This window comes from Bradysia coprophila, chromosome III (assembly GCF_014529535.1).
Source record: "Bradysia coprophila strain Holo2 chromosome III, BU_Bcop_v1, whole genome shotgun sequence".
Taxonomy (NCBI): domain Eukaryota; kingdom Metazoa; phylum Arthropoda; class Insecta; order Diptera; family Sciaridae; genus Bradysia; species Bradysia coprophila.
The window spans coordinates 2582249-2592682 of NC_050736.1; the positions used below are offsets into that span (position 1 = coordinate 2582249).

General features: G+C 39.1%; 3 protein-coding genes across 4 annotated transcripts; 2 read left to right on the forward strand and 1 right to left on the reverse strand.

Annotated features, from left to right (window-relative positions):
- Window positions 1–1421: 1421 nt before the first annotated feature.
- On the forward strand, window positions 1422–4941 carry LOC119075813 (protein PTHB1). Of its 2 annotated transcripts, XM_037182384.1 has the most exons (11): window positions 1422–1733; window positions 1799–1893; window positions 1952–2219; window positions 2276–2392; window positions 2454–2587; window positions 2732–3635; window positions 3701–3908; window positions 3975–4150; window positions 4209–4338; window positions 4393–4723; window positions 4927–4941. In XM_037182384.1, exons 1-11 carry the CDS (start codon window positions 1456–1458, stop codon window positions 4929–4931), a joined length of 2646 nt encoding a protein of 881 aa, XP_037038279.1. In that variant the 5' UTR covers window positions 1422–1455; the 3' UTR covers window positions 4932–4941. The 2 variants fall into 2 exon arrangements, with proteins under 2 accessions (XP_037038279.1, XP_037038282.1); XM_037182387.1 differs by lacking the exon at window positions 4927–4941 and having other exon boundaries at window positions 4393–4844.
- Window positions 4942–5195: 254 nt separating this feature from the next.
- On the forward strand, window positions 5196–8161 carry LOC119075894 (DNA helicase MCM8). Its single transcript, XM_037182471.1, has 4 exons — window positions 5196–5654; window positions 5715–6797; window positions 6854–7014; window positions 7077–8161. The coding sequence occupies exons 1-4, from the start codon at window positions 5420–5422 to the stop codon at window positions 7995–7997; spliced, it is 2400 nt and encodes a 799-aa protein (XP_037038366.1). The 5' UTR covers window positions 5196–5419; the 3' UTR covers window positions 7998–8161.
- On the reverse strand, window positions 8118–10227 carry LOC119076840 (probable trafficking protein particle complex subunit 13 homolog). The gene is made up of 9 exons (XM_037183846.1): window positions 10096–10227; window positions 9772–10025; window positions 9574–9707; window positions 9368–9512; window positions 9142–9309; window positions 8951–9079; window positions 8788–8888; window positions 8482–8563; window positions 8118–8413 (listed from the first exon to the last, which is right to left on the reverse strand). Exons 1-9 carry the CDS (start codon window positions 10139–10141, stop codon window positions 8183–8185), a joined length of 1290 nt encoding a protein of 429 aa, XP_037039741.1. The 5' UTR covers window positions 10142–10227; the 3' UTR covers window positions 8118–8182.
- Window positions 10228–10434: the final 207 nt, after the last annotated feature.

Genomic DNA, 10434 nt, shown 5'->3' on the forward strand with positions numbered 1-10434 from the left:
ATGCTAATCGATGTCCAAAATCGGTAGGATCAATTGAGTCGAATTCATAATCGCCACCTTCGAAATCTTCTTTTGTTACCTTCTTTTTATCGGGATGTTTTTTGGCAATGTGAATATTTACTGACTAACATAGTTATGTACAGAAAATTTTTCGTTTGACTAATTATCCTAGTCCGAGTTTTGCACTAGAGAATGCAATGCAGAGTGTGCTGAAGCACTCGGATAATTTTACTCATCTGGATACGAGATATCAAATTACTTCCCTAGTACAGGAATCTACTATTGGATCTTAAAAACAATGCTTCTGCGAGTATTTTTACCGCGTTACCAAAAAACTTTTCTACGTAACTTTTATGCAACATAGAACCGGTCAAATCGTATAAAAATGCTTGAAATAGGAATACAAATGATTTCATTTCAATAAACATTTATTCACTTCCTTTATAAACTTTCGCAGACATTAGTTATCAAATCTTGTACTTAATTTGAACATTGTATAGTCAAAACACAATCGCAAAATCTTTTACTTCATTTCTTTTGACATGCATTTTGCTATAATAAGACAGTTTTACCCAGAGCTCATCGTTTATCGTTTATTTTTGACGTCGTCGTGCATAACAGATGATACACTACTCCACTAGAGAATAGGTTGGGGCGTATTTTTATTATGTTTTTATTTTAAAAGGCCTGACCCAGTCTGAACTTAGAATTGAACAAGGAATCCAGAATAGCAAAAAAAAAATCAAAAATTAATTTGATTTTTGATTTCGGTGTAGTAGCATGAGGTTGCACACATTGTTAACTGATCTCACGGGCATTCGGGAACAGAAGGCATTACCGCTACCTGTAGTTAATAGCTGAGAAGCCCAGCTATAAAATACCTTAAGAAAGTTGAAGATCTGCGTCTTCACTCGGACAGAGTGTTCCCCGGGTGAAAATTAAAGTCTCAAAAGTTCGAAAAACGTAGTCTCACGTCTCAAAAGACAGTAGATTTGAGACCATGAGACTACGTTTTTCGAACTTTTGAGACTTTCATTTTCACCTGGGTCCCACAGAAAATTCATTGCAGAGATGTTTTTTGACAAGAAAATGTAACACAGAGCTCATCGTTTATTTTTGACGTCGATGACCATAACAGGTGATACAGTATTTCGAGTCTTCCATACAATTTATATTTTCGGTCATTTTAATGGATAGAATCATTCTGCCAACGCCAATACAATTAATGCTGTCGCAAACGCCATTTTCAAAACGCTGGTGGTACACATAGTAGCACTGTGTATTATATATACCTATACCCTTAATTAAAACGATTTGTATTAGTCTACCTCTATGTTTTTATCTATAACGCAAATGGAATGAATACTGTTATGGGGTGGTTTCCAAGGTAACGACAACATAACAGAGCCTAAAATAATACGAAAAAAATCACTCGCCAAAACAGAAATCAGAAAAATGTCGCTTTTCCAATTGTGTCGATGGTGGTATACTCAATGTCCGGATTTTGGAACAAACTACGACAACAATTCAATGCATTGTTGTCGTATTGGCTCAAACGATAATGACAAGGATTACATTGTTGTTGGTTCGCATTCTGGTCACTTGAGCATATTTAATCCGTCCGGTGATCCTCCCGAAAATAACAACGATAATGCGTTTAAAGCAACAGACGTCCTAATCGAAATGAAGCTACCGAATCCGATTATTGGAATTGAATCTGGAAAATTTATAGGGTAATACCGAGTTTGTTGGTGGAAATCATTATGATGACCAGGAAATTTTAATTTTAATTTCTCAGATCGAAAGAGAATGGAAAATGTCAGCTGGCAATTTTACATCCAATGAAACTTTCTATTTACGCTATTCACACCACTGAAGGACATGCTTCGCATGGTTTGAAATCTATTGCGAAACACCAATATTAACTGATTCTAAAGCCGTCTAATTCCAGGCGATCAATCGAAATTGGAACTTTGTTACGAATACAAGTTTCAAAGGTTTGCATTTTCATTCTGTAAGGGAAATTTTGGTAGTGTCAAGGGAAAAGAATTCTTTTGTGTGGTTCACATGGACAGTTCGTTAAGCTTTTTTGAACAAGACTCCATTGCATATGAATGCATTTTACCGGGTGAAAGGAACATACCATCAGTCTTTGTTTACGTTCAACGAATCGATAGTTTTATTACCGTTTCTACTGCATACGATGTGGAATGCTTTAGGTAACAGTCAATGTCTCTGTGTCGTTCCAAAAATGTATTTACCAACAATTTTATAGATACCAGGACCTATCTCAGAGTAGTGAAACTGGTGGAAAAGTTATCGAAGCAATGTGGGTGGCAAATATCGGCATGGATTGGATGGCATTGGATGTTACTTCTTTACAATTAACTAAGTGAGTTTAGGATCTCGTTTCATTTCTTTGGCCATGACTAATAATGATTGGTTGTTTCAAGTGACCAATCTGTAATTATGATTCTTGGAGAAAATCATTTCATATCAATAGCCGACGATGGATCAGTTAGATTCATAAAACGGCTGGATTATTCGCCGATGTGTTTTCACTGCTTCGTGATTGGATGGTATTGGGGTAAGTCTATGTACTGGAGTAGAAATCGCTTTTCACTGAATTTTTATTTATTGAGTGTTACAAGTATGGGGGGAAGAAGGGTTCATACAATTGTGCGAAAGTTTTGTGTTTTAATCAAATTTCTCAAACGACTGTATTTTATAGAACCAAATGCTAGATTAATTACATCAATTGTAAGCGAAAGTGGTTCACTGCTAATTTATGAGGAGTCAACACTCATTTGGGCCGCCCAACTAGCCGAAGTACCTGTATCTATACAAAGATCTAACGTAAATGGATTAGCTGGAGCTGTTGTGACATTAAGCGAGACTGGACAGCTTCAAGTGGGCTTTTTGGGTTCTGAGCCACAGCCCTTCAAAGTGCCACCGTTAAATTTGAGTGAATTAAATTACGAAAACGTGCAAAAGGAATTAGCCGAATTGGAAAAGGATATAAAATCTGGAATCGATTTCACGGACTTATCGTTAACTAAAGCCCTAGCAAAAAAAGATCTACAATTGAAAGTAACTGTCGATAGTAGACTTGAACCTTGCAACTTTCCCACAAAACGTTCATTTGAAGTTGCTAGACAAATGTGCCGCGTAAGTCTGATAGTGACGCCGAGTGTATCGTTGGAACAAATTCAGATTTTGTTTGTGGCATCAGAGCCGCTAGTTTGTTCTGAACCATTACATTTCTTACGCAATGTTCCCATTAACACTTCGAAGAGGGTAGACGTTTGGATGTATTTTAACAACACGTTGCCAGCTCATTGCACGGATGCTAAAGTAGTCGTTTCGTTCATTAATCAGCAAAGCATTTGCAGAATATTAGAAGAGAGAATTTCATTGCCAATCAAATTATTCTTTTCTCAACATTCGCCACAAAAGGAAGCATCGATTAAAATTACCTTCAGCGTTGAAGGGTCGGCCGAAACGTTAAGCTTGAGCGCATTATTTACACCTGATTATTCAATGGAATCTGATCTTCAAGCAGCGGGATTTAAATCAAATATAACCAACACGGTCATTACAGTTATTACAAATAAACAGCAATCAAACCGAATAAGGTATTTTTACATGACACCCAGACACTCTTTATGGGTCAATATAATTGATGCTAATCTGGTCTTAGGATTCAGTCGGACGATCTAACTTTATTTGGAGCATTTCTCGAAGTCATGAAATGTCGTATTGAAGATTACACTAACAAATCAACAGCTAAGTCTCAGAATCAGGCAGCAAAATTAAAATTAGTATTTCTACCGAAAATTCCGATCAACGAAATTCTATCCAAAGTTGACGGTCACACTGACGCTTTAGGCAAAGTCAAATTACTTCAAGTAAGTTAATCAGCTAAGTTTATTATTGTACCTTGACTATAAATGCATTCCTTTATGCTGGACTAGGACAAACTTGACTCACGATCGGCACAGATGCGTCTTATTGTACGAAGTATGTTTATCAAGTTAGAAGATAAAAAAGAAAATGCAACTGAAGGAGTTATGATGCTATATAAAACCACTCAGGATCAAATCAATGAAGCCTTGAAAGAACTGGACACTGCAATTTTCGACCTTAAACAGTAAACTGTGTTGTGAGTGGTAAAAATTATAGGGAAAATTCAATTTTATCGGTTTCAGGAGTCGTCAAAACCTATCTTGTGCTCTAGCAATGTGTCGCATTATAGTTGAAAATTTGGACCTCCCTAACAAGACTACGGAAGGACTATGCTCGATTTTGATCACCCCAATTGTCGATTGGCTAAACAATGTGAGTACGTTGGTGTTCGTGAGTGTTCATGGCTTTTAATATTGAATGATTCAGACTTGGGAGGAAACAACAAACGATTCCCTTGACCGATTAAACCATATTGGTGCATTGCGTAAAAATAAAAATGCGTCTGTCGATGATCATCCAACATATGCGGCGACTTCGCTGGACATCAATCGGTACAAACGTCGTTTGTCAGCACTCTTGGAACGAGTGTGTCGCCTTTGTTCGAAAAAGGATAAGAGCCAGGACGAGAATAATCTGCTAGAGACCGATTGTTTGGAGGAGGAGGAGGAGAACGAGGAGGAATATAAAAGTGATTGGATTAGTGATAACCAACCTCAGGTCGATTTAAAGCGATCCGATTTAGTAACAATGGATAACAGTTAAACGAAAGGCTATTCATCTGTTATCTACAACGACGACAACAGTAAATGATGAGCTATGCCTAATGCAGCCTTATGTAGCAAAACTTATTTTTAAACAATTGAAGTAGCAGACCTTGCATAAATTTCTTGAAAATATTTGATGATTGGAAGTCACAGATTCGATGATTATACTAGTTATTATGCTTGCCGTCTGTGATAGGTTAAAGACTTAAGGGCGTACCTATTGTATGTGACATAAATGTTGAACAAATGGATTAAATACAGCCACTGGTGTCTTATAGTTTTGTTTTATCATCAAATTCCTAAGGCTGTAAAACTTGGGGAGGTAACACAGTTCGCCATTTAATTCAAGGCTGTAAATTTTGGTAAGGTCACGCAGGACGGATTTGAATCAATATTTTCGTTCTTTGACTTTAATGTCATCTGACACACCATATGGTACTAGTGGTACATTCAGTCCTCCAGTCAGATTTCAACAAAAGTTTATTAAACCAAAATAACCGTTGTCTGTTGTTAGTGAGAGTGATTTAATTTACGAAAGAATTAATTTCCTATCTGATTTGTGTCACTGCAAACCGTTTTCAAAATACGGAGACTGTCAACTCACCTGCATCAAAAGAAGAAATTGTTTCGGGTGAATAACGTCAAGAAATCGGTTGCAAAAGTCAAAGGACTTATCGTTTCTTTGAAAAATGAATCCACCACAGCGGGGAAATGGGAGAGGTCGAGCTAGATGGACTCCATTCAATTATCGAAGAACCTCGAGTGTTGGCCGACGTCCGAAAACTATTTCCGTACCAGTTTCTCATGCGAACTCGGATGACGATGAGCCTACTAACTCATCCGAATCCCAACCAGTTATAGTCAGACATATTTCTGCAAATAATGACCAATATCCAGGCTGGAATCTGTATTTTCCTGAAGAAAGTAAGTCGATTTTGTGCGAAATCTACTACTTCCATTTACTACTTTCATGTTCTACTTCAGCCTTTGCAGAAGAATCAAATATTGTTGGAAAACTTAGGGCATTTGAGGCTCATATTACATCTAATCCAGAATACGATCTGCAGATGGCAAGGAAAAGACTTTGGTACCCATTGTCGTTATCAAATCTGACTGGTGACGCAAATTTAATGACAGCATGGCCAACATTTGCACAGGATTTGGTTGACACGCCTGATGAAACACTAAAATGCCTGGGATTGGCAATGCATCAGCAACTGATTAACCTTCCAAACACTCCATGCTCAACGCAGAGTGACTTTACGACAAATAAAGATGTCAGCTTGCAGCAAGTACATGCACGCATCCAGACCAACTTGAAACCCGTGACCATAAACTCGTTGAAGGTAGACAGAAATGGAAAACTGATCGTCGTTAGGGGAAATGTGGTACGTGTTAGTTCGCTGGAATATCGTGCGACTTGGATTGCGTATCGATGTCTTCAGTGTAATGCTGTGCAAGCCATTAAACAACCTACACAAGCCGAAACAAGGCCACGATCATGTCCATGTAAAAATCGTAGCTCCAGCAATTTCATTTCGATCGTGTCATCGCCGTTCACGTCCACCGAAGCATGTCAAACGATTCATCTACAAGAAACTCTCAATGCCAATCAATCCGGAAGAGTGCCTCGAACAATAAAAATCGAATTGTTCCAAGACTTGGTTGATTCAGTTTATCCCGGCGACGATGTAACTGTTACGGCAATTGTACAATGTCCTCCTCAGGAAAGAGCCGGAGTATCGCCTCTGCGTGATATCTACCTGAAAGCCGTATCGTTGTCGAGTAACCGAAACGCAACAATGACCTGGAAAAGCACATTCTCCGATAAAGATCTTGGAGCGATTCAAGCCATCAAGTCAAAACCGTGTCCGTTTCGATTGCTGATACATTCATTATCTCCTTCGATTTATGGACATGAGCTGATTAAAGCTGGACTCGTATTGGCGCTGCTAGGTGGTAGTGATAATCCAAATCGCCGATCTCAATGCCATATTCTGATCGTCGGAGACCCTGGTCTTGGCAAAAGTCAAATGTTACAAGCATGTGCTGATGCTTCTCCGAAAGGTTAGTGCGGTATGAGTGTACTTACTTATACTTTGGGTAATCATGATAAATTTTAGGAATTTTTGTGTGTGGAAAGACAAGCTCCACAGCCGGTCTTACAGTAGCCGTCCATCATGAAAAAGGAAATAATACGTCCTTGGGTGCTGGCCCTTTACTATTAGCTGATCAAGGAACTTGTTGTATTGATGAATTGGACAAAATGTCGAACAGTAATCAGGTCTGATAAATCAGGCAATAACAGAAAAACGAAATTTCTAATCTAATATGAACGACCTACAGGCTCTCCTAGAAGTTATGGAACAACAGTGTGTGTCTATCGCTAAAGCCGGCGTTTTTTGTTCGCTACCTGCACGTACATCGGTTATTGCAGCTGCCAATCCGGCTGATGGTCATTACAATAAGTCCAAAACTGTCTCTGAAAATGTAAAGATGAACCCGGCACTACTGTCCCGCTTTGACTTGGCATTTATCATTCTTGATCGTCCCAATGCTGAACTCGACTCCGTACTTCATGATTACCGCAGACATTTGTCTGGTATGCCACAAGTGCTGTCTCCCAGCGCTTCTTTTAACGGATCGCAGGCAACATTGAGTGGCCAAGCTAACGAACCACTCAATGTTAGACTCAAGCTGCAGAGAAATGAAAAGATCGACCCACTACCGCGCGTCCTTATGCAGACGTATATTGCCTATGCTCGAAAATACTGTCATCCGAAACTTTCCGAAGGGGCCATAGGCCTACTACGTGACTTCTATTTGGAATTGAGAGGTGTTCAGCAGGGCGACAATTCCATTCCAGTTACGACGAGACAATTGGAAGCAATGATACGACTGACACAAGCACGTGCCCGTGCTGAATTGTGTGGCGAGGCGACAGCTCAACATGCAAGTGATGTCATCACGATTGTGAGACATAGTATGATCGATGTTTTTAGTACCGACGTGGGGACGATACAATTGCAGCGTAATGTTAACGGTTCCGGGATGAGTCAAACGAGTCAGATTCGACAATTTGTTCGGATATTGCAGGTGAAATCGACACAGTCGAACAAGACGATATTTTCGCTTGCTGAATTGAAGGAAATGGCTGTCAATGCTAACCTGAGATTTTTGAGTTTCACGGATGCTATCGAGACGATGAATATCCAAGGATTTCTATTGAAAAAGGGTTCAAGTTTATACAAATTTCTGAATGATTAAACTCAATCAATTGACAATGTAATCGGTTGCTGTCTAAGCGAATGTAAATATTTTTGTAGTTCTTAAAAATAAGGAGAAATTGTGATAGGGCACCAGGCACCACACAAATACCATTGTTAAGTTTGCTTACGTCTTTAATAAATATATTTTCTCGTTAAATCAACACAATTGCCAACCAATTCTCCTCACGACAATGCCATTTTCTCTACTCCGTATTGCACGAATTTTTCCATCTCAAATGGTTCATCGTCTCGGTCCTGGTCGACCACAAACACCTGCACAAAGTCATCGAATTCGTAAGTGCGCTTCAAGAAAACATCAGTCAACTGAAGCTGCGCAATTGTTATCAATCCAAGACGAACGGGACAAACGGTCAGTTTAAAATCTTTGCTCTTCTCCGACTCGATGGTTCCGAGCTGAAAATTAAAAGAATTTTCTCGTCAGCATTCGGTAAGTTTAGTCGGAGGAAACGTTTTCGTAATACCATAAACTCCGTCGCTCCCGTATACGAACACCCAATCTTTGATTTTGTGCTGAGGTTCAATTGCAGTTCCATCGAACGTTCGCTGTAATTTATTACTTTCGTTTTCATATCCTTTTACAGGAAAGGATGAGGGGGCAATCAAATTTCAGCTGGAATTTGCTTCAGCTGATTCACTCATACAAAACTGACTCTGGCTATGCCACTAACACTCATAACCAGTTTTGTTTGTATAAGCGAACCAGCTGAAGCAAACTTAGACTGAAATTTTCTTTCCCTCCCCTGTACAATTGATCAGTAAATACGAACCTAGTATTTGTCACACGGCACGTAAAATTGAATGGCTCTCCTATTTTGACCGTGTTATTCGCTTCGATAACTGTTAACCGTAGGTCACCATGCTCAACTGACTGAAAAATTTAATAATTTCAAAATGAGAATTGAATATCGAACCAATGCTCATTCATCCTACACTCCGCTGTAACTGGCTTGTCTGCAGTCTTCCCCTTTCGCCTAAGTTCGATCTCCAAATTATGTCTAATTTTCCGATATTATTTGCTTGCTTTAACGCTCTCGGATCGTTGGCTAGACTCGGAATGGGCTGCCAATGAGGACACAAATCAATGGTAAACTCATCAACAGTGCTCATTTCTTTGAACAAACCTTTATACAGTACAGAAATTGGCAGCTGTTGTTCGGCTCAAGCATATTTCGCGATTTGAAAACAGACTCTCCATTCGGTAGAGTGTTTAATGAATGCACAGTATAGGATTCGGAACTCTCCAGTTCAACGCTCTCTAAGCAAATCGGACCAGCGGTAATGTTTTGAATCTGCGAATGCGGAATGTTATAGCCGTTGGACATGAACGATTGATTGCTATGGTCTCACTTGCGCTTCTAAATACACCTCATCGGTCTCGGCATTATAAAACTTAGTTTTTACATCCAACGGTTTCAATACTTGGAATTTGAAAAATTTACGGAATGATTCTTGGAACCCAGCAGGAGTGGTGTAATGTACTTCACAGACTAATCTGAAAATTGATGCAATTTATAGTTCGTGCTTTTCAAGACTGCGTTGATAATGTAGTCTACATATGAATGCCAATTTCTTTCACTTCGTGGTGAATGACATCATCTAAAGTTTCGTCGGGATTCAATGTTACCGGTGTAGACTTGCTAGCATGAATGGGCAGATTAATTCGATTCTTATCAGACTGTAAATCCGCCTGAAACAATAGAAAGTGTGTTGCAGCTTCGTGATCACTAGTCATTCGGTATAAATGTTCTCACTTTCACAGACACCGACTGCACAGGATTGGGCGTGCAATTATGAACACAAATGTAGCTGGAGAACGTTTCACCCAAGTAAATGTTACCGAAACTCTGCGGAAGAAGCATAAACTGTCCGGCGGCGATTGTCTCAGTGCCATTAACTGCAGTGATGTCGTTCTCCAAAATTTTTGTAAATAAATTGTTGGGCAAATCCGTTTTCTCCGATGTCACAACAGTGGGATTTATCAATGTCGGACGTGTAAGGCGCATTACTTTTATGGAACATACGGATTGAACATAAGTTTTAGGGCGATTTACGGTCACTAAATGACTAAAGTTTACCTTTTAAAGCAAGCAAATAATCTTTTTTAGCATCTGTGGCAGTCATTGTGGACTTTTTGTTTTTGTTGTTGACATCCAACTTTTAATATCGAAAGTGACTTCTGTCACTCTGAAACGAAAGTCAGTGTTGTCAGTTTCGTTAATTCGAAAATGTACGTCAGCTGTTGACAAAATTATTTGGAACATTAATACCAAACTATCGGGCCGAAGTTAGCCCAACGCCAAAATTATGACTAGTAACAAATATGCTTATAAGTACATAAGATGCATGTGTATGTGTGTACACTGTACATAACAAATCATATTACATAAAGAGTTATGCTATCGCTATTATGTACT